General features: G+C 33.9%; 1 protein-coding gene across 5 annotated transcripts in view; it reads left to right on the top strand.

Moving 5' to 3' along the window:
• Nucleotides 1-25,152, top strand: part of ANO5 (anoctamin 5) — a 92,047-nt gene that overhangs the window by 22,989 nt on the left and 43,906 nt on the right. For all 5 annotated transcript variants that reach the window (XM_054524571.2, XM_054524570.2, XM_024255406.3 and 2 more), the window contains 5 exons: nucleotides 5,652-5,765; nucleotides 10,515-10,583; nucleotides 11,849-12,133; nucleotides 20,707-20,820; nucleotides 24,101-24,216. In XM_054524571.2, coding sequence (XP_054380546.1) covers nucleotides 5,652-5,765; nucleotides 10,515-10,583; nucleotides 11,849-12,133; nucleotides 20,707-20,820; nucleotides 24,101-24,216 — 698 coding nt within the window. The remainder of the gene's footprint in view (nucleotides 1-5,651; nucleotides 5,766-10,514; nucleotides 10,584-11,848; nucleotides 12,134-20,706; nucleotides 20,821-24,100; nucleotides 24,217-25,152) is intronic.

Below are 25,152 nucleotides of genomic sequence, written 5' to 3'. Positions count from 1 at the left end.
ATGCCATCTCAATTCTCAAATTTAAGTTTCAAGCGTAGTTATTTCTCCTCAACTTCACTTTTAAATATCCAAATGCTTTCTCAGCATATGCATGTGGATGTCTAAAAGCTATCTCAAGATTAATATGTCCAAAATGTAATTCTTTATCTTCCCCTGCAAAAAAACTGCTTGTGTGAAGTCTTTCACATCCCAACAACACGCAATATATTCTTTTCGTTGCTCACATCAGAAATTTATAAAAAAAGTTTTCATCTTCATTGGTTCTAGATTAGAGACAATAAAATGCACCCATTTTAAGTGTGTAGTTTGATGAGTTTTAACAAACTATAATTTATGTAGAAAATTTCCATTACCTCAGAAATTTCCCTTTAGCAGTTTTCTCCCTACCATATTCTAGCAACCGCTGATTTGTTTTTCTTTCTAATGTAATATATAAATGGGATTTTACAGTATACGCTAATTTGTATCTGGCTTCTGGCTGCTTTTGCTCATCACAGTGTTTTGAAGACTCATCCAAAACTCCAAATATTATTAATAAATTGATTCTTTTTGAATATATCTGTACTACAGATATTATTGTTTGTTTTATTGCTCAGTAATATTTCATTGTATGGATATACTGAAATTTATTTGTCCACTCATCCATTGATGGATATTTGGATAGTTTTCAGTTTCAAGACCATTATGAATAAGGCTGTTATGAACATTCATGTAAGAAGTGTTTTTAGAGATGTATGTTTTCATTAATCTCGGGTAATTTCCTAGGAGTACAATTTCTGGGTCATGTGGAAAATATAGGTGTAACTTTATGTAAAACTGTCACACTATTTTTAAAAGTGGTTGTACCATTTTTTATTCCTACCAGCAATGTACGAGCTATTTGCTGTACATCTTCACCAACATTTGATATTGATATTGATATTGATAGCTTTTTAATTTCAGTAATTCTAGTGGATAGGTAGTAGTATCTTGTGATTTCAATTCTCATTTCTTTTTTAAATAATGATGTTGCCCATCTTTTCATGGGCATATTGGACATTCATAGATACTCTTTTATGAACTGTTCAAATCTTTTCTGCATTTTAAAAAATTGAGTTGATTATCTTTGTATTGACTTGTAAGAGTTGTTTATGTGTTCTGGATGTGAGACCATTGTCAGCCTTACTTATTGTGAACATTTTCTTCCAGTTTGTTCCTTGCCTTTTCATTTACATACAGTGTTTTTAGAAGTATAGAAATTCAGTTTCTCATATTTTATCTTTTATCATCCATTCTTTTTATGTTCTATTTAAGAAATATTTGCCTACAGCAAAGTAGGGGAGATTTTCTAAGATTTTCTTCAGTTTTATAGTTTTAGTTTTTATGTTTAGGTCTGTGATCCATGGAAGTCATAATGTGGCCCTGCATAGTCCTTTAGTGTGGGACTCTTTCATTTCTCTTAACAATTCTTTAATGAATTTAGGGAAAACATCTGAGAAAAATAGTAACCTGTGAATCTCATGAAAGATACCGAGAAAATAAAAATACTGAGATGAAAAATTTCAGGCCATCAGAATAATATAGGTTAAAATATATTTTATGTAATGACCAACATTTGTCTTGTATCTTTTGTATTTTAAAATAACAGAAATATTAACTCCTCTGTCTACATATAGAAGACATTAGTTTACAGGGCAGGAATTTTCCCTCCAATAGTCACCAGTTGCTTAGACTTCTTCAGCCTATTCCAGGACGAGACTAGGTTAAGTAATTGTATTGGATTATTTATCCATGCATTACACTATAAAATACACTCAATTCTTGCTCATTTATGCTATAGGTTTGGTTTTCTTTCAAATATAGTTGAGTATCCCAGATATTTTTAGGTAATTGACCCTGTATTTTAAGTAATGACCATGTAATTGAAGATTGGAGATAAATCAGCATCTGAATAACTGAATGACTTTTTATGTATTCTATTATATTGCATGCTCATTAAATTAAAAAAAAAAAAAACCTGGGTAAACTTTCCATACTACACATCATCTCAGTATAAATGTAGTAATTTTACTTTCTTTTCCTGGTATATACAGGCATACTTAACAAAATATCTATTTTACTTTATATTTTTATTATTTTCATGTTTTCCTTTATTATTATTATTTTTCTCTTCTCTTCCTTAATTACATCCTTTGCAGGGACATAGATGGAGCTGGAGGCCATTATCCTTAGCAAACTAACACAAAAACAGAAAACCAAATACTGCATGTTCTCACTGATAAGTGGGAGCTAAATGTTGAGAACACATGGACTCATAGAAGGAAACAACAAATGGGATCTTTTGGAGGGTAGAGGATGGGAGGAGAGAGAGAAGCAGGAAAAATAAAGACTGGGTACTATGCTTAATAACTGGGTGATGAAATAATCTGTACAACCAATCCCCATGACACGTATTTCCTTATGTAACAAATCTGCACATCCTGCACATGTACTCCTGAACTTAAAAAAAAGTTGAAATAAATAAAATAAAATATAAATCCACAAATATTTATTATTTTTAGTCACTATTTAAAGAATTTAGGAAAATTTACTTGAGTCTCCTTATTTTCTTTACATGTTTATTGCTTTCTTCCCATTTTTTCTTCTTTTTTTCCTTGCTAATTTCTATCCTCCAGTTTGAAATATCTCTCACACACACACACACACACACACACACACACACACTTATAAAATGATCATACCAAGGGTTAGTTTGTCTGTGTCTGTTTTTTGGAATCTTTACTGTAATTCTGGGCAGGAAGTGCTAATTCTTTATTGGTTGCTTCACAGCCTGCAAAGCGATTCAATTTGTTCCTGAGGCGGCGGCTTATGGTAAAACCAGTGCTGAATGATGCTGCTTATGCTCTGAATGGCTGCAGTGGTAGCCTTAGTTATTTTTCTTCTAATGAATGCTTTGATTTGGGGGAACATTGTCCCTAATTCCTAGTCCCCAGGCAACTGAAGTTTAAGAATAGTGATTCTTAATTTGTTCTGGATTTGGATTAAATCTATAGATCCTCTTCCTAAAATGTATACACATTCTCACACACACACACACAATTCATTCAGTTTCAGAGGTTTATGAACTCTCATCAGGAATGCAGGGTTTTATTTTGTTTTGTTTTCACACAGAGTCTTACTCTGTCACCCAGGCTGGAGTGCAGTGGTGCAATTACAGCTCACTGCAGCCTCGACCTCCCTGGCTCAGGTAATCCTCCCACCTCAGCCTTCTGAGTAACTGGGACCACAGGGGCACACCACCATGCTCAGCTAATTTTTGTATTTTTAGGAGAGATGAGTGGTTTCACCATGTTGTCCAGGCTGGTCTTGGACTCCTGAGCTCAAGCAGTCATCTCACCTTGGACTCTCAAAGTGCTGGGATTACAGGCATAAACCACCACACCCAGCTGGTAATTCAGGTGTTTGAACCACAGAATAAGTACATCTTTTACAGAGAAGCCACTCAGATATTTACATAATTACAAATAGATATTCTAAGGACAAATCAAATATAAACATAAACAAATGCACACACGTACTACAAAATATATTTATATTATGTTTTGAGCAAAACAAAAGCATGATGTGTGTTAGTAACATTCAGTTATATGTGACAGAATTATCAGATTTTTCTGCCTCAACCTTAACTGATTTTTATTAGTAGTCCTGAGACATGTCCCTCATGTTGACTTACAAGGCTCCCAGTGATTTTTTCCCATATTTAAAACAGATTTACAGTGTATCATCAGGGTGTGATATAGTGATAGAAATTTGTGTTTTCCTAGCTAGCCTTTGGCTGTCAGAAGGACAATATGTATACCTATTTTTGACTGAGCACTCCGGAAAATCACTGGAGTTACTATTCTCTTAGCTACTTTGTCTATTTTCTAGTTGTTGAATACTCTGAATATGAGTTTTGTTAGTTCATATGTGCACATGTTCTGTTACCAGAACTGCTCTTTGTGTACCCAGATTTAGCTTATGTAAACAATACAAGTACCTGTAAATATATTAGTTTTTGAAAACAAAACAGAAAACAACAAAAAAAACCCTCTATCATACAAAATATGACTGTCACAGACTTAGAGCAAGAGGACTGTTTTTTTCTTCTAATTTTTGAGCTTTGATTTTATTTAGTCTAAGTAGTATATTATTTCTGCCTCTGTTGCCTTCCAAGAATTTTGGTGAATTTCATAAGATGCTAATGCTGTGATGATTTATAAGAGTGCCAATGATTTGTTTGGGTTTGTTTTTTCTTTCTTTTCAAGTTTTAGTGATTTATAATCCAAGTATAGTGTGATAGCAGTTTGATTGTTCTCAGGTTCTTTTACTTTCTTTTAGGAAATAGGAGATGATTATGCATCCTTTGGCTGAGGTGAAGAGAACTCACATAACATTTGAGTTACTATATCTTGGCACTTAATCTCTGGGTTCCCTAGATTTTTTTTTTTTAATTCTTAGTTCCCTTTTCCGCACATTCTTCCTGTGCATTGGGAGCTAGTTTTTTTCTGAGACACATCAGCTTTGCGTCAGCTATGTAAATGCACTTACTTTGTTCACAGACCACAGATCAAACATGAGACTTATGGCTTATTTGCGTATAACTGATCCTCATCCATTCCCTTTTCTGGGAGGCCTGTCTCACCTGACTTGGGTAAAAAAATCCCATAGGGTATAATAAAAGAAACTCATGAATTAATAGAAACACTAGTTGTGAAAATTAAAACCATATAGTTACTCATTCGCATGTGAGCTAAAGCAATTGGAAAATTATCTCATTGACAGCCACTGTATTATCTATTTGCATAATTCTAAGTGTAATAATACATGTAGGCTAGCAGGAATATTAAGTATTAGATATAAACTTTAAAGAAAACCAAATCAGTCAAACACGAAATTTATTTCTTCTGAAGCTCTGTCATGTTTTTGCTGTTTTTAAAGTGAAGGAACTAATGAACTAACTACACAATATGTGAAAGTTGAACTTGTAAGTGTAATTATTATACTAAGATAATTCATGCAAATTTAAAGAAAGGATTGATTTTTGCTCACCTGGGAAATTGATGTTGAAGGGCGAGTTGCATGAAACCTAACTTGTGATGCCAGCTAATAAGCTACCTGCTTTCTAATATTTAACTGCACCTTGATTTTATTTTAATCCTTACAAAGTTGAATTAGGAAGTGACAATTTTATAAAAACATAGAATAAACATTAATCATAAATTTATTTTCTTATAGTGTGACTCCATTAATTGGTCTGTAATTAATTATACCCCCAAAGTTGTGTGTAGCCATGAATTATTTAGTGGACTAAGTGATATCTTGTTTAATGAAGAGAACAAGTCAGTCTCTGAATGTACATTTTGAGATCAATTTATACATATATTCATTTCATATTTTGGTATGTTTGCAGCATTTTTGTTGTACGTGCATGTAGTTAACATGCTTATCTTCCTCCCGAGTCATTATTGCTTAATCTTTTATATGGAATTTCACTTTATAAAAGAAAGCATAATCTGTTGCTGAAACCTCTGGTTATTTGTCTTGACCAAATTATAAATAATTCCTTTTGTGCTTTTGCCATTTCAGAATAAAACTATAATTTACAATTGTGTCATTTATGTCTCCTGCAGTTTCAAAAAAATCAGCAAAGCAAAGATTCTATCTTCTTCCGAGATGGGATTAGGCAAATTGATTTTGTGCTTTCCTACATTGATGACATAAAGAAAGATGCAGAGTTAAAGGCGGTAAGTGCATTATAACAGAAGTGGGAATAATAAAAAGAAGCACATTTTATAATTTCACATGGATATCTGGATTGAATTATGTTATAAAAGTGAGAGGCCCTGAAGTGTTACTGAAAACTGAAACTGAGTGAGATAACTGTAAAGTAGGCAGCCTAAGAATAGACATGTAAAGTCAATGTTTTTTTTGGATATTTTGCATACTAACTTATTTTTGTTCTTCTTCCAAGTAACTGATTCTTTTTATAGCTCACTTTAGATATTAAATGTAACATCCAAAATTTGAGGTATGTGTCTGAATATAATAATTACCTTTTGTATGATATTTTCATTTTGGAAATGTATGACTAATCCATTCCTCCAGGTATAGCTTTTATATTGTACTCTATTCCTGATTCTGTTTTATTTGTATTACACATCACTTTATGAGTTTATTTATTCATGTTTTTACTTGTTTGCTGTCTCCAACACTATAAATTAAGTTTATGAGACCAAGCACTTCGTCTTGTTCACCGCTATGTACCCAAATCCTAGAACAATGGTTGGAGTATAACGGATGCTCAATAAATACTCAATATTTGAAATCATAAATTAATCCATTTTTATACACATATGTGTGTGCATACACACACATTTACTTATGTACTTACAACATAAATGTCATATAAAATAAAAATAAAAAATGAAGATATTATTCCCACAAGACTCCGTACATATACAGGTCTGTCCCTTTTTTCCACCCACTGCCTGGAAAGCCTTCTACCAGGCCTCTGAAATTCATGACCTGTCATCATTTTCATCTCTTCTCTGAACATTCCCTTCAAACCTCTTTGAGGTTTTTTGCTTTCCATAGCAGTCCTCTCAAGTGATGGTTACTTTTCTTTACACAACATTTCCCTAGAGATGGGGTAAATGCTGCTTGCCCTCCTTGTATCTTGTTGATTATACTGTGTTCTCCTTCACTTGTCCCTGAAATTCCTGAGATTTAAATCTATCAGATTTATTATTATCCTGCATTGTTTTTGTCATTTATCTGTCTCTGCATCTTCTATTCCTCAACAATTTTAGCTCCTGGATCACTGTCAGTCTTTCCAGCAATCTTTTAAAATCATTGATTATATCAATTCATACTTAGATGATTATTTTGACACTCTGGCCTCTCTGTTCCTTGAACTCCCTTTTCCAATGATCTTAGCTTCTACTCAGCCATTCACTCACCTAGAACTTGTCATTACTAATAACTGCAACTCTTTATAATTTCATTTTACATGTACAACTGTCTGATTATACCTCAAATCTTTCTGATCCACATTCTTCCTCTTTCAACCTCACCAGGACCAGATAAGATGCAATCATCTTACTGCTTTTTGCTGCTCTTATTCCCCTCTCAATCTTTATTCAGCTTATGTCTCGTGGTCAACAATTGTAATTATGCTGTTACATATCCCATCAAGTCCCTTGCCCCTCTCCCAGTTGTACTTGACAAAATAACAACTTTAGTTAAACCCAGCCCCACCTACTACATGCCAGCACACATGCAGAAAGGAAAACTTACAATTTACTGACTGACTTTACCTTATATTTGTGCCCATGGACCTTAACTGGGTCCTTATGCTGTGTGGCAATCATACTTTCCTTCCATATTCTGTTGTCTCCCACTTTCTTAGATGACTGTTTTATAATGTTTTTTTTCTCTCCTCACACCTCCAACACTTCCTCCCGTCTTCAAGCTTAGCTGATCACATTTTTCTGCTTCATTGAGAAAACTGAAGCAAGAAAAGAAAACCTATAAATTTCTACCACCACATCTGTCCATCCACCAGGACTTTTGCCTGTGTGAGCTATCTTACTTTCTGTTACCATAGACAAACTATTTATCCTTCTACCTAAAGCCAACTCCTCCACTTGTGCCCTGCGTTCTCTTCCTTCTTGCCTACTATTCAGGAGTGCCAAAGACAACACTCAGGTTTAGGGGTTCATTAGAAAGAATCACAGGACTCAGTATATAGTCATGCTTATGGAGATGTTTTATTACAGTGAAATGATAAAAAGCAAAACCAGCAAGGGAAAAAGCTCATCGGACAAAGTCTGGAGGAAACCAGGAGCAAGCTTATGAGAATTCCCTCTCAGTAGAATCATAGGATATATACTTACTTTTTCCAGCAACAATGTATGAAAACACATGTGAAATATCTATTGGCAAGCCCATTAGAGTGCCCTAGGTTTTTATTAGGGGCTGGTTACCTTGTCACCTTCTGCCTAGCACATACCAAAATTTCATACTCCCAGAAGGAAAGCAGATATTCAGCATAAATAACACTGTTTGTAAAAACAGTATAGGCAAAATGAGCCACTCTTATCAGTTCTGGGAGTGGAGGGAACTCTTCAGAAAAGCAAGTCGCAGACACTAGGACCAACCTTTCTAAAGTTGCAGGCAGGCCTTTCTAAGGATAGCAATTTAATGCCTGCTTTATTAACTCTTTTCTGTATACCTATTTTGGGATATTGCTCTGAAAATTAGTTCCTCTTTCTCCTAAATTATATTTGATATTCTTTACTGGGCCATTTTCTTCAATTAATAACTAGGCTGTTAATTTTTCTATATTAAAAAGGTATGAATAAAAACCCTCTTTTTGATCCAGTTTTCCTACTAGCTACTATTTCTCTATTTTTTTCTACGCAATTATATATTAAACCTATTCCTTTCAAGCCTTCATCCCAACCACTCTGCCCATCTCCTTGTATAAAATCCAATGGTCAAGCCTCAGCCCTCATCTTACTTGACCTATTAGCAATATTTAACACAGTTGATCCTTCCCTTTTCTATTGTGTATGTTCTTCATGTGGCTTCCAGGACTCCACATTATCTTAGTTTTTTTCTTATTTCACTAGTTGCTCCTTCTCAGTCTTTACTTCTCCTAAATCTCTTATTATTAAAGTGCGTCAGGGCACAGTCCTTAATCCTCACCTTTCCTTATCTTACACTGATGTATTTGATGATTCTGTCTTACAGTTTTAAAATCATATATTTTATGATTTTATATACATTAATCATACGATCCCAGAATTCACTTTTCCAGTCCACATTTCTCTTCCAACTGTGCATAACTAAATGACTATTCTGCATCTCATACCTTCAATAAGGTACTGGCATAACAACAGACACACAGGCCAATGAAATAGAATAGAGAATCCAGATTTAAATCTATGAATTTAAAACAAGCTCATCTTTGACAAAGGGGCCAAGTGCATACAATGGAGAAAAGATAGGCTTTTCAACAAATGATGCTGATGAAACTGGATAACTATATGTGGAAGAATGATACCAGACCCATAGTTCTTACCATACAAAAGATCAAATCAAAGTGGATTAAAGCTTTGACTCTAAGACCTGAAACTGTGAAACTACCAGAAGAAAACACTAGGAAAATGCTCCAGGACATTGGTGCAGACAGACTTCTTGTGTAAGACCAGGCAATTAAAGGAAAAATAGACCACTGGGATTAAATCAAGCCAAAAAGCTTCTGCACAGCAAAGGAAAAGTGTTCATTGTTGGATGAATAGATAAAGAAAATGTGGCAAATACATATAATGGAATATTTTTCAGCCATTGAAAAAATGAAATACTATCATTTGCAGCCATTGATGGAACTGGAAGCCATTATGTTAAGTGAAATAAACCAAGCACAGAAAGACAAATGTCATATGTTCTCACTCATGTGCAGGAGGTAAAAATGTGGATCTCATGAAGATAGAGTATATTGGTGGCTACCAGAAGCCAGGAAAGGGAGGGGGAAGGAGGGAGATAAAGGGGGAAAAACAATATAATGTATTTATTACTACTGAACTGTACACTTAAAAATGGTAAAGATGGTAAGTTATATATGTATATTTTAACTCAGTAAAAATGTTTTAAAAAGAAAAAATACTTTTTTTGTCATCAGTACATTGCTTTAATAAAGGCTGGGTGGGTGGTTCACACCTATAATCCCAGTGCTTTGGCAGGCTAAGGTGGGAGGATCAGTTGAGGCCAGGAGTTCAAGGCCAGCCTGGGCAGATAATGAGACACAGTCTCTATGAAAAATTTTTAAAAAAATTATCTGAGTGTGGAGGCACCTTCTTGTAGTCCCAGTTACTCAGGAGGCTAGGGAGGATCACTTGAGCCCAGGAGTGTGATGCTATAATGCGCTGTGATCACAACACTGTACTCCAGCCTGGGTGACACAGCGAGACCCTGTCACTACAAAATGAACAAACAAACAAATGAAAAACTAAGCACTCAAGTGGTTATTTTCAGTAATGACCTATAGTTAAATTTAAGTTTACTTTTTGCTAAGTGAAGCCATTTTGTCCTTCAGGATTAAAAAGTCTTGATGACATATTGGCTTAAAATTCCATTAAATGTATAGTTTATTTGAAGAGTATTGATCTTTGTAATAGTGTGTCTTTTCAACTTGGAGCATATGTCTCTCTCTTTATAAAGTTTTTTTTATAATTTGTTATTCAGTAAAGTTTTGTACATTTCTTCAGAAATGTACAAAGTTTTTGTAGTCGTTGTGAATTTTTGTAGTTGTTGTGAATTATAGTAGAAGAGAAAAGCAGTACCTGACATTCAGATGGAGCATTTTTATATACAACCATGGGAGGGGCAGAGAGCCATCCAGAGTCACAGCCATTGTATATTGAATCTGTCAATACTGAGCAAATAAAACAAAAGTGTTCTGCATAATTCTGTTGATTTTTTTGTCATAGGAAAGAAGAAAAGAGTTTGAAAATAATCTCAGAAAAACAGGTCTTGAGTTGGAAATAGAAGACAAAAGGGTAAATGTAGTTGATAATTTATTCCAGCCTCTTTAATTTCAGTGTTGTTTTCTCCTATTCTGGCCTTTGACTGGATAGAGTCTGTGTTTGGGGGCAATACAATAGCTCTTTTGGCTACAGATATGTGCACCGGGATGATAGGGCCTGTAGTCTTACAGGTAAGTAGATGAGTACTGTGAATATGCAGTAATAAATGGAACCCTTTATAAATTGACACAGTTTGCATTCAGGATACAAAGAAAAAGAAGATGTGGACTTTTTCTCATAAAAGTTTCATTTTGAAGTCTGCCTATAATCTGATACCCTAAATAATTAACCAGGCTGTCTTACAGCATAACCTGCTGTTTAAGCCAAGACATTCTTTCTGTTCATGAATATACCAAGTTTTCTTTTTAAAGTCATCTTATTTACTGTTTTTCTAGAATTTCCTTCAAAATTGTTTTTAAAGGCCTATTTAATATCTCACCCTATCTGTGAAATTTCTAATAGTTCCAGCCCAGGCAACATAGCAAGATCTTGTCTCTACAAAAAATAAAAAATAAAAAATTAGTTGGGCATGGTGCCTGTAGTCCAGCTACTTGAGAGGCCAAAGCAGGAGGATTGCTGGAGCCCAGGAGTTTCATGGTTGTGCTGCTGCACTCCAGCCTTGTCAACAGAGTGATGCTCTGTCTTTAAGAAAAAGAAAAGAAAAACAAAAGCATTACTCTCTAGTTCTCCCATTTTCAGTGAACTAATAAATTATTATACCACACAATCCATAATTTATCCTATGCCGTGAACCATTGTTACCTAAAGTTCTTCCTGTTTGTGTAGGCTAAACAAAGAAGCTGGGTAAGAAGAATGAGTACGTTTTACAGTTTATATGTATCGCTTATATAACTTAAGTAAAATTGTAAGCTTATAGCTAGTTACTAAAAACTTAAGAAATTGCCCAGAACTGCATAGGTAATTGTGGATTTAGAGATGAGTATACATTGACCATGAAATATATGTTTAAAAATAGTCTTTCTCTGCGTGTGTCTTTGTATGTCTCTCTTTCTGTCTTTCACATATATACACACATTATATGTATACATATATACATGTTTTTGTAACTATATGTTTTGTGAATTTTGTTTTCTCAAAGTTTTGCCTGAAAATTTCAAAAAATTGAAAATGCTTTGATGTGTTTGAGATTTTATAAAATATCATTTGTTTTATTTAATCAGCTCAATAACAAACTGACCAGTAAGCTTTCTGCTGTTTTGCCTTTTTTTTTAATGCAGGACTCTGAAGATGGAAGAACTTATTTTGTCAAGATCCATGCCCCTTGGGAGGTATTAGTTACCTATGCTGAAGTCTTGGGAATCAAAATGCCTATTAAGGAGAGTGATATTCCCCGCCCTAAGCACACTCCTATGAGCTATGTGCTTGGACCTGTAAGACTCCCAGTGAGTGTGAAGTATCCCCATCCTGAATATTTTACTGCACAATTCAGCAGACATCGGCAGGAGCTCTTCCTCATCGAAGATCAGGCAACCTTCTTTCCATCCTCATCAAGAAACAGAATTGTAGGTAGAGAAAACCTTTGGGCACATCTCTTCAAATACGAGATGTATGCTTGTGTGTGCTTTTATACATGTGCAGATGTCATACCATTTCTGCAAGGTGCTTCTGTATAGGATATAAGCATTTGGTGATATTGGGCAGTTTGAAAGTGTAATTAGACCACATAAACATATTACCCTCCCTAACTCTCAAACTGTTGTTTAAAAGTGAGTGGTTGGTGGTATGGATGTAGTAAAGAAAGAGATGTTATACAATATTGTAAAAAGCAATTAATTGAGAGCTAGAGGACTTTGATTTTGTAAGATCTTTGTAAAATGGTTTTACAAACTTGGAGTTTGGTTTTATACAGTCAGTGCATAGTAAAGGAACTATTTATCATTCCAAATGGAAATGAAATGTTTTAATTCCTTTATATATGGATAAAATTTGAGAAACCTCAATACTTTTTTTTTCCTTCATTTAAAACTATTTTCTGCCTTCTAAATAGTATTGTTTTCTGTGCATTTGAAGTCCTAGGATCTTTAAGTTTCCCATTGAAAACCTCTCTCAGAAAGAATCATGGTTTTGTGCCACTGTTTCTTTGTGGTTAGACTGGAATAATATCCACTTCATAGGTTACCCAGATAATTAAATTAGTTCAGACATAAAGAGCTTTGAGCAGTGCCTGGCTTATACCAAGTGTTCAACAAGTGTTAGATATTATTATCATTATTTATCTGGCTTTCAGAGGGAAAAAAATAAGATTGTGTGTTACCTCTTATAGCTTGCTTATTTTAAAAAATTTATGATTGACACGTAATTGTACATATTTATGTGATAAAATGTGATGTTTCAATACGTGTATACATTATGTAATGAACAAATTGGGATAATTAGCATCTCCATCATCTTAAAATTTTTCATTTTTTTGTGATGAGACCATTCAAAAACCTCTCTTCTAGCTATTTTGAGACTTTACTGTTAATGTTAGTCATCCTACTATGCAATAGAACACCAGAACTTATTCAACTTATCTAACTATAACTTCGTACCCATTGACCAATCTCTCCCCATTCTTTCCTCCCCCTACCTCTTCCCATTCTCTGCTAATCACTATTCTACCCTCTACTTCTATGAAAACAACTTTTTAGATTCCACATATGGCTGAGATCATATGGTGTTGATCTTTCTCTTCCTACCTTAATGTCCTCTAGGTTCATATTGTCACAAATGACAGCATTTCATTCTTTTTATGACTATATCTAGCCATAAAATTTATTTAATTCTGTGTGTACACCTTTTCTTTCTTCATTCATTCATTGATGGACATTTAGATTGATTCCGCATCTTGGGTATCGTGAATAGTGCTGCAGTAAACATAGGATGGCAGATATCTCTTAGACATACTGATTTCATTCCCTTTGGGCATATACCCAGTAATGGGATTGCTGGATTATGTGGTAGCTCTATATTTAATTTTTTGAGGAACGTCCATATTGTCTTTCATAATAGCTATACCAATTTGTATTCTCATCTGTAGTGTGTAAGACTACACACTCTCCACCTCCTCTCCACGTCCTCTCCAACGTCCTCTCCAACACTTTCTCTAGGTACTCTCCAGCACTTGTTATCTTTTGATTTTGTTTATTAATTTAATCATCACGGTTCTAACAATCACAAGATTCTTTTCCTTGAGATTACTTACTTTATTTTCCTGAGGAATTAGAGGCTGATTCCATGTTTTCTCTAGTTCCTAAATAAATATTTTAAAAATTCACTGACAGGAATAGTCAACAAAACATAATTCCTAGAATTGAGGATATGAATCCACAAAATAAAATTTTCTTCTTTTTTTTTTTTAACCAGGATTAAACAACAACAAAACCTAAGTCAGGATTTATGGGAATAAAGAGCAAATAACATGGAATCAGAAGACCTTATTTCAAGTCGTAACTCTAAATATGATCATTTCTCTTAAAATGAATAATGATAATACTAACATGATTGTGAAAATCAAATGAAATAATATATGTAATGCTCTTTGAAAATGGAAAAGTATTTTAGAGATATTTGTTACATTGAAAAATTGTTCATAAAAAGCCAGTGAACTCGTAGGAACAAATTAGGAACTTGATCAGAAATAGAAATGTCAGTATTCATTTACCTCTACTTGTTCTTTGTGAACAGTGTCAATACCTTAGTCTAATTCAACTTTAAAGCACACTTTATCTTCCTTCATAGTGTAGCAACATTGTTCTTGCTTTATTGAGGAAGATATTTGGGAGGTTAATGTAGACAAAATCCCTTCCTTTTTATCCTCATCCATAACACTTGTTTCAATGGATATACAAACGGAATAATATTACAACAGCATCTTACATTAATATAGAATTTCATACTTTTCAAAGTATTTCACAACCATCATGGCACCTGAGCTTCACAATATATAGTAAATAGTATATAACCCATATATGTGATATGTTTGTTTATATATACACCAATATGTAGATTTGTGAATATGTATATGATGAATATATATGATTATGTGTTTACACCTTTTATTGTGGAAAAAGGTGAGACTTTTTAACATTAACAAAGCTCTAGATTTATCCAGCTGTGTCGGTGAAAAAGCTTACACTATCAATATGAGATTTAAATGGAACATATGGCCAAGGAATTTCTATGTGTATAGAAAGAGAAACAAATAAGATACATCTAATCATTTTAGTTACAATGTCCTCCTTAAAGATAGAGAATTAATTTTTATAGGACACAATGCCAAATTTCAGTCCATTTATAATTGAAAATTTTCCATTGCACTAATAATACATAATATATGGATTCATGTCAGTATCTTTTTTTGTCAAATAATATTTTACAGCTGGATTTTATACATTCTAAGTGTACTTCATCCAAACACAGTTGCTTTTTGATAGTGTTTTTAAAAAATTCTTTTATCTTAAATTTAAGTTTGTAAAATGTTTAAAAAATTTCAGATTCATAAATCCAACACCTACAAATCATGTCTGTGTGCCTATTGAAAGCACTCATGTTTGACATGTTTAAAGCCAAACTTTTAACTACCATTCCCACATGTTCTCCTGACTATCAGTACCAAAAAGCAGACAGACAAAAGTGATGCAAACCAGGTCTTCTTCTAAGTATCCCTCTTCCCATGAACAGCACTTCCATTCAGGCATCAGCAAGAAGCCTAAGATTTCTTTATACTACCTCTCCTTTACCACCCATGTTCAACCCATCACTAGGTTCTATCAGTTTAACTCCTAACTCTCTTTGAATCTGTCCACTTCTATCTCCACCTTCGCTATTACCAAATTATCCAAAATTATAGTCGTCATTCATGAGATCTACTGAAATGCATTTTAATTGGTCTTCCTACCCATGCTTTTGCTACTCTCTAATATAGACATCCAGAATGATCTTTGTAAAATCAACTCTGATAGTGTCAGCCCTTCAAACCTCACCATACCTCTTATGGCACAGATCAGAATTATTAATATGGCTGAGAACTACATGATTCACTTCAGAGGAATCAGAAGATTTTGAAAATTAAATAATTATATTTCTGTTTTTTTATTAGTGTTCATCTTCCTATTAGTCTCACCATTGTATGCTCAATGCCCAGTATATAACACTCATAAGTATTTTTAAGTAATGAAATAATAAGATGTACATTATTTCATCACATCATTTTATATTATAAGCATTTTCCAATATTTCAATACCACTTCTATGGTCATTTAGTTTATTAAATTTTTTAATTGTACAACTGAAGCACAGTTTCATCCTCATTGTGAAAGTATCAAACATTAAAGAGATGTATATCATAAAATGAAAAGATAAGTTATATTAATCCCCATTTTACTTATTTTTCAGTGGAAAACACTCATCATTTAACAGTATATTCTTTCATATCTTTTTGTGACAGTACATATTAATCTATGTATTCATTTTAATGGTTCTTTATATTCTATAGTATAGATATAATATAATTTTATTAAACATTTTCACATCTGATAGCTATTCAGGTTGTTTCCAACTTTTCTGATATTATAAACAACTCAGTTTGCAAGCTGGTATTTATACATTTCAGCATAAATATAAGTTTTCTGCTAAAAGAGATACACATGTAAAATTTCGGGATCTAAGGATATGCACATTTAAATTTTTATGTGTATTACACTATCACACTTTGCAAAAAGATGTAGTAATTTGGAGTCCTGGTTACAATATGTGAGAGTACTTGGTTTTCCACCTACATACCTTTCTGGACACAAGAAATTATCATTCTTTCGTGTTGTCTCTTTTCTTAATGGACGCATAAAATGATAGAGGTCCATAAGTCGTAATTATCACAAGACGAACACAGCCATGTGACCACCACCAACACCTAGAGAGAAAATATTCTTAGCCATCCAGAAGCTCTAGTGCCTCTTCTCATTCACTATTCCTTGTCTCCTCTGCAGAGATAGACTAACTTCTTACAGCAGAGATTAGTTTGGCTTGTTTTTAAATTTTATAAAAATGCAATCATACAGTATGTGTTGTTGGTAGTCTGGCTTCTTTAACTCAACCTTTATTTGGGTGATCAGTTAAGCTCTTGTGTGAACTTTTGTTCATTCATTTTCATTCTTTGGTATAGAAATTTATTTGTGTATGTGTCATCATTGTTTTAATTTGCACTTCCCTGATGTAAATGAGATTGATCTCCTTGTATATGTTTATTGGCCATCTAGATATGCAATTTTGTGAAGTACCTGCTAAAGTCTCTGGTCTGTTTTCAATTAGGTCTTCCCTTTTCTTGTCAATTTGCAGTAGTTATTTATATATTCTTGATGTGAGTCCTTTATTCATTATATATTCTACTGATCTTTTGTTACTTTGTGTTTCCCTTTTGAATGTTTTTAGATAAACCGATGTTTTAAATTTGAATGTACCCCACTTTCTCAATTGTTTGTTATGAATAATGCTCTTAATATTCAACTCACACCAAGATAATGAAATTAATTTCATATATTATCTTTTAAAAGTTGTATTATTTTACTTTTTACATTGACAACTACTATCTACCTGTAATTAATTTTTATGCCTTGTACAAAATGTAAGTCAATTTTTTTTTCTCAAGTGTATAGTCAGTCAGGTTCCACCAATTATTGAAAACATTCAACTTTTCATACTGTTTAACCATGCCACCTTTTGTTATAACCTAAGTATCTATGTATTCATAGCTCTACTTCTGAATTTTATTCTGCTGATTTACTCCATCTATTTTTGTGTCAGTACTTAGAATGTTGAACTGTATCTGAGTTCTGTAGTCCCTTAAAACAGGGACAGTTAAAGGAATCATTTCACATTCTAGAAAACTGTTTATTACACAGAACTACTCTTTACCATATGACATAGATAATACTCATAGATACCCCTTCCCGCAAGCTTGACGTGACAGCACCATTTGCCACACAGTTCATCCTAAATTCACCTGGTAATTGAAGTGTTCATCTGTGTTACTTACTTGCTTTTATTCCAAGAAAAAACAAAACTCATATCTCTATGTCAAGAAGTAGTTACGGCATGGAGCCAGGTGCTTAGGCTAAACTCCCATGGAGACTGGGAGATGAGTATGCTGCCTTTTTTGATACTTACATTTAAAAGTGATTACTCCAAGAAAACATAAGAAAAAAATGCCTGATTTATAAAATTGGTAAGAGCCTTATTTAGCTTTTTAAAAGACACACATCTCAAAGGGACAAAGAAAGAATTTATAAGTTCTCTAAAAGAAATAGGAGGGGACTTCAAAATTTTCTGGAAAAACAATTTAAAAAATATATATATAAATTTTATTTATCACCGTAAGCTTTCTCAGAGTCCAGCCATTTTTTGTAAGTGATCATAGCAGCCATTTAATCTTTCCCTGAGGAACTGAGGGTCCTGGGAACCTAATCATGTCAATGCAGTCTTACTTGCATTATTAACTGAAGAAAAATGGATGCCCCTTCCACACATTTTAAGATTAAGAAACAAAAAGAAGTCAGACTGAGCCAAATCAGGACTGAAACGTGTATGTCTAATGATTTCTCATTGAAACTCTTGCAAAAATTGCCCTTGTTTTATGAGAGGAGGAGCAGGAACATTGTACCTGTGAAAAAGGGCTCTCTGCTGAAGCATTCCAAGGAGTTTTTCTGCTAAAACTTTGGCTAATTTTCTCAAAACACTGTTGTAATAAGCAGAAGTTGTTGTTGTTCAGCCCACCAGAATGTCAACAAGCGAAATTCCTTGAACATACCCAAAAAAACTGTTGCCATGGCCTTTGCTCTTGATTTGTCTGCTTTTGCTTTCTCTGAACCACTTCCACCGCTTGGTAGCCATTGCTTTGATTGTGCTTTATCTTCAGGATAACACTGGCAAAGCCGTGTTTCATCTCCTGTCATAATTCTTCAAAGAAATTCTTAAGGATCTTGATCCTACTTATTTAAAATTTCCATTGAAAACTGCTTTTGTCTGCAGGTGAACTGAGTACAACAATTTTCACACCCATTGATTGGAAAATTTGCTCAACTATAATTTTTCAGTCAGAATGGTGAAAGCTGAACCAGTTGAGATATCTGTGGTGTTGGCTATTATTTGTGCTGTTCATCATTGGTCCTCTTCAATTAGGGCATGAGCAAGGTGAATTTTTTCCTTGCAAATTGATGTGCATGGTCTGCTGCTGTGGGTTTCATCTTTGACATTATCTCATCCCTTCTTAAAATGAGTTATTCATTTACAAACTGTTGATCTCTTTAGGGGGGTTGTCTTCATAAGCTTTTGGTAAAGCATCAGTGAGTTCACCATTCTTCCCCACAAGCTTCATCATAAATTTGGTATTTGTTCTTGCTTCAATTTTAGCAGAATTTATGTTGCTCTGACAGCGGCCCTTTTTAAACTGATGTGTCCTTCTTAGTCCCTCAAACTAAATCCTGTTCGGACATGTTATAACAAGTTAGTATGAGTTTAATTTTGTGCCAAAAATTTGAAAACCACACATATCCATTTTTCATTAGTGTTTTGAAGACCCCCTTGTATTCCAAGAAAAAGGAGGTGGGGCAAGTCACTTTCCCTTTTGGCACCAGGGAAAATCTAGTTCTTTTACGTCTATCCTTACCCCTGCCGTTTCTTTCTTTTGTTGTTATTAACAGTTTATGGTAACAAAGGCCAGACACACTTCACTTCCTCCAAATTCTTATTCTTCGTTTTATAAGTGGTTAGCTGAACTGTTTATCCCCATTGATCCATCAGAACAAGCAGTTCACCTGACTTGACCAAACTTTAATTAAGCTTCTCTTCTCCCTATAGGAACCTGAACACTGGCCTACCCTCAACTTGAGCCAATATTGTCATGTATAGCAGCTCCTCAACACAAAGAAAATCCCTGACACTTGCTTACTTCTCCCTATGAATGAAATCACTTTTCTGCCTGACCTTTCAGATGTTTGCAGATCTCCTGAAACTTTCTTTCTATTGCAGTAGTCCCTCTCCATCTTTTGCAATAATTTTTTCAAATAATGTATTTTCAGGCCTAAATTCAGGTTTTTTTTTTAATTTTAGAATATTATGCTTTACTTATCATAGCTTTATAATACATCTTAATACCTGGTAGTATAAATATTTCCACTTTGTTAACATCCCAAGATACAGTTCTTATTTTGGTGAATCTTTCCTAAGGAAATAATCTAAAATATGTAAAACAGGTCATATTTATGACATTATTTGTAAAAATTAAAACTACCTTGCATAAATTATGATCTATTTACCGAGATGGAATATTGAGCTGCTCTTAACATGAATGATGAATTTAGATGATGATGATTCAAGAACTACAACCATTCCAATCAAAAAGTCCTTGAATGGTGAAATGTAAAAGAAAGGAAAGGTAGGGGACTATGTATAAAACAGTGCTGAAAAAAACAAATTTAGCAATTAGAAAGAAAGAAGTTTTGAAAAGTTGCTGGAAGATAAAAAGCAGATGAGATTGAATTCACAGAAATATAAGAGCAGAGGATACCAAAGCCCAAATTATATTCAGGATAAAACTGATAGAAATATGCAAGTTGTTGCAAAGTGGCTGTAGAGATAGGATCACTTTGGCTAATAAATTCAGATATCAGGTAAAAGGCCTTGTAAAAATAATTAATTGAAGAAGTATTCAAGACAGCTTGGATAAATATCAATTCTACTCCATATTCCCCCAACTGAACTGTTAGTAGTGACATTAGTATCCTACCTGAAGCACTAATTATAGTAGAAATTCTGGCACAAAGAACTAAAGAGGAGGTTTGGACAGGAGAAGCAAAATGAATTATGGTCTGTTCACCCCTGCACCCCATCAAATGAATGCTCTCAGACTCAGAAGCTGAAATATCTGCAAACTCCGTATAATCCCACACTGTACATCTTCCTGACAACCAAGAGAAGCTTCTTTCTATAATTAGAGCCTGTATCTACATTCAAAGTAGACATTGTTAAATTGTGATTGAAAGAAATGAGGAAAGCATAAAGTTCTGAGATGTGACAGTGTCTCTTTGCACTTACCTTGTAGGTGTACTATATTCTCTCAAGATGTCCTTTCGGCATAGAAGATGGGAAGAAAAGGTTTGGGATTGAAAGACTGCTAAACTCTAACACTTATTCATCTGCCTATCCACTCCACGATGTATGTATAGGTTTGATTGTGAAAATCTGAGCTTATTTTCCTCCTGCCATGTTCATTACTGGGAGAGAGAATCTTCCTTTACTTCAGGTGCTTAGTTTTCTCTCATGGTGGGAAAATCCCCAAAGACTTCTTGGTTCTGAGCTGAGAGCTGTACCAGCTATGCTGAGATATACAGTAAATGTATCTTTGAGGTTTCAAACGGACATTTATTTTAAAAACTTTTACATTTGCACATGACTTTTTATTAGAACCCATTTTGAAAATAGCAGTCACATTAAAAGAACATTTTAGAACATAATATTTGGAAATTTCTATCTGAGCCCATTAGTTCTTTTCTCATTTATAAAGTTTTGAAGCTGTAAAGAATTTAAATTACATGCATTCACATATTCATTCATCAAATACATGATTGGCTTCAATTATATGTAAAGCATTCTGTTAGGCATTATTGGAACACAACCATGAATCCAAGCTCATAGACTAGGACTCTCCTAGAAATAAAGCATGCGTACAACTGCAATATAAACTAAAGGCTTCAGTGCATAAGAATGCTTCAGATGTTATGACAACTGATATTCAGAAGAATGTTTTTTGGGGGCTGGCAAATCATTGTACAAAAACATTGAGTTTATAAGTTTAATAGAGAAGTGACATTTTACATGATTCACCTGTTGAACCAAATCTGAAAACTTGGCCTTGGAACCAATACTCAGCCTAATTTCTGGGTGTTTTTGATGGAAACCTTCTCATTTGAATAGCCAGTGTTTAAATTTCACCACCTATTGGCAGTGGAAATCCTGGGGCCGAATGTGTACATATTCTACTTTGAGATCATCCCTTGGAACGTCTATTTTTGTTGTTTCTTTTGTTACAGTTTTACTCTTCCATACTTAAAAAGACTTTTTGGTGATGTATTCTCTTTGTAAGAAATATAGTTCTCAGTAATAGAAGAAACAAATATTTCTATTGAAACAAGCGGTAGCTAAATAATTCCCCATTGTTTTGAAATACAGTGTTGCTGTAATAGTTCCCCAAAGCCCAAAGCCAAGCTCTTCCTTTTATAGGACTTAGTCTGTTGTGCTAGTTTCCCTCTGTTAACATTTAATTTTTGTTTTGTTTACTTTTGTTTTTTGAGACGGCGTCTTGCCCAGTCCCCCAGGCTGGAGTGCAGTGGTGCAATCTTGGCTGTCTCCCGGGTTCAAGCAATTCTCCTGCCTCAGCCTCCTGAGTAGCTGGGATTACAGGCACACACCATCATGCCTGGCTAATTTTTGTATTTTTAGTAGAGACAGGGTTTTGCTATGTTGGCCAGGCTGTAATTGAACTCCTGGCCAATGTTCAATATTTATTCAGTAGTATGAGAATTTACTCTAGGTCAGTTCAACACTGATTAGTTTTTCTGTAAGAGTAGAGGAAATTTTCCAAAATGAGTCGCCATTTTCAACAGAAGTGTCAATTTAGTAACTTAAGTATTAGAAAAAACAAACAGCCTCTTCTTTTTTTCAACAGCCTTTGGACACATATATAGTACATATCCACTGAGGATTGGTTCCAGAACCAATCCCCGGACCCTTGGATAACAAAATCCCAGCATGATCAAGTTCATTATATAAAATGTAGTAGTAATTGCATATAGCCTACACACATTCTTCAGCATACTTTAATTCATCTCTAGGTTATTTATAATACCCAATACAATATAAATGTAAATAGTTGTTACACTGTATTGTTTTTAAATTTGTGTGTGTGTGTGTGTGTGTGTTTACTGCTGTTTAAAAATATTTACAATCTGCTGTTGGTTAGATTTGTGGGTGCAGAACCTGCAGATACAGAGGGACCACTGTCACAATTTTTTTTTCCTGGGGCAAAGAAACTCTTAGGAGATTATAGATTCTAAATAACAACATGGACATTTGGTAAAGCAGAGTGATCTAAAGTAGGTTAATAAACACTTTGCACTGCATTTTGTCAATCTTTCTTCACAAAAGGGCTCATTCTTTTTTTTTTTTTAAGATTTTGAGTTTTTTAAAATTAATTTTTAGGGCATTAATTCTATTCTTACAATGCCATATCATATAGCCAAACTAATGTCTTCAGTCATCAGCAATTTTAAACTATACATGTAGCCTTTCAGTAGAGTCATATAGGCTCATTGGAAATTCGATGTCACTGAGCTATCACTAGAGATAGCTATAACTTACTGTTGATTTTACTTTTTAATCTTTCTTTTCTTCTGAATGCAGTGTTAGGCACTGGATCTTCCCTTATATGCTTTACAGAATCATTTTTCAAAATACCCACATAGGCTGCTTTTTTGGTTGTTTAATTTCTTAAGATTCAGTTGGATTACCTACAGAAGAAGAAAAAAGTTGGAATCTGGGTGATATAAAATTTAACACCTTGTCATATAAAGACTTTCACACGTGCTAAATTTTATTTTATTTATTTTTTTAACTTTCTTTTTTTTATTATACTTTAAGTTTTAAGGTACATGTGCACAACATGCAGGTTAGTTACATATGTATACATGTGCCATGTTGGTGTGCTGCACCCAGTAACTCATCATTTAACATTAGGTATATCTCCAACGTGCTGAATTTTAAACTGGATATTTATTCAGTGCTGCCTTCAGCAGTTCATTTGTCTGCAGTAAAAACAGAATGTCTGAAACAGCCACAGTGTACACAATACTTTGCTAGGCCATGAAAAGATATTAATAATATTAGTTAGTGTCTAACAATGGGAAAAGAACTTATGCATGAAGCAATACCAAGCCCCTTAAATGCTAAAGTTTGTTGTAATATTTTAAGTTCTTTGGGAAATGGCTATCAGTGAGGACAGAACAGGAGTCTCTTCCTGTAATAGCAGTATGACTTTGGATTAGTTGCTTAATGTTCCTTGAAGTTTAATTTTTTCATCTATAAAAAAAGTGTTAGCCCATTTCTAAAGTCCTATCCAGTTATATAGTGATATGGCTCTCTGGGCCGTGAATATTATATTAGGATTTGAGTAGAGAAGAAAGGGCATTCCAGGTGAAAGAATAGCTTGAGTAAAGCCAAAGTCTTACACTTTTACTTGTATTTTGAGATAGCTTTGCATGATAATTTAATAAATAAATATTATTAGTTTGTGAAATAATTTCACATCAATTGAATATGAAATCTAAAAGTAAAAGAAAACATACCCTTGTTTACTAACCTTCTTAGAACAGCAGTGTTTATTTACTTCGTCTTTGTCTTTTGCTTCGTCTTTTATGTACCCTCCTCTTGAATATCTGCAGGGCCAATATTGGAAGCCATCAGAACCTCCCAATCCTACCAATGAAAGATACACACTTCACCAGAATTGGGCTCGATTTTCCTATTTCTACAAGGAGCAGCCTTTGGACTTGATTAAGTAAGTTTCATACACAAGATCAGACCAATTAAAACTTGATAATGTGATTTTTATTCACAATGGCATAATATTGCTTTTTTTACTACTATTTTTGCCCACTACATTTCACAACTTCTTGATTTCATATCTACACTATAAATTAGCAATTCATTTAGGAGAATGTTGTTGCTAAACTGATGAAAGACAAAAGAGATAGTATGGTGGTTAAGAGGTTAGACCTTAGCGTTTAGCTAGGCTGAATTCCAATCCAAGTTCTGTCTCTTGAAAGCTATATAAATTTAGTCAAGTTACTTAACCATTATGAAAATAGGAATAACAATATTACTACTTTTTAGCATAGTAGTTATAATATCTATACTATCTGTAAAACGGGAATAGCAATATTACTACTTTTTAGCATAGGGGCTAACACTTAGTGTTTAATACATATTAGTTTTTGTTTCTCTTGGAGTCCAGAAATTTGGGACATAAGACAAAAGTTGTGTATGGATGTTTGTGTGTGTGTGCTCTCAGTGAGCTGTGAAGACATTTGTTCTATGACCTCAATACTTTAGATAGTTTCATTAGCTAAGCAAGAAAACTATGACTGCAGGTTATCACTTTAAAGCATGGCAATACTACAAGCATACAGGAGGTTAGGAGACTTATATGATTTTATTCAATGAACTGTTAGATTAGAGATCTCTTGCTACTATAGGCAGTGTTTTTTCCTTGATGATTTATACTTGCATTGCTATGCTTACACAGCATCACAGTATCTGTTTCATGAGACTGATTTGAATGGATCCATCCAAATCAATTGAAATGTTATCTCAATATTATGTTTAAGTCAAACTAGAGGATGCATTTTGAAAAATAAATGTCACTAGTTTATAAACTGGGGCTTTTGATAAATCATGCAAACTCTTTCTTGAATGGCTATTTTAACTGTTTTGA

This window comes from Pongo abelii, chromosome 9 (assembly GCF_028885655.2).
Source record: "Pongo abelii isolate AG06213 chromosome 9, NHGRI_mPonAbe1-v2.0_pri, whole genome shotgun sequence".
Taxonomy (NCBI): domain Eukaryota; kingdom Metazoa; phylum Chordata; class Mammalia; order Primates; family Hominidae; genus Pongo; species Pongo abelii.
This window is presented reverse-complemented; position numbering and strand designations above follow the sequence as displayed.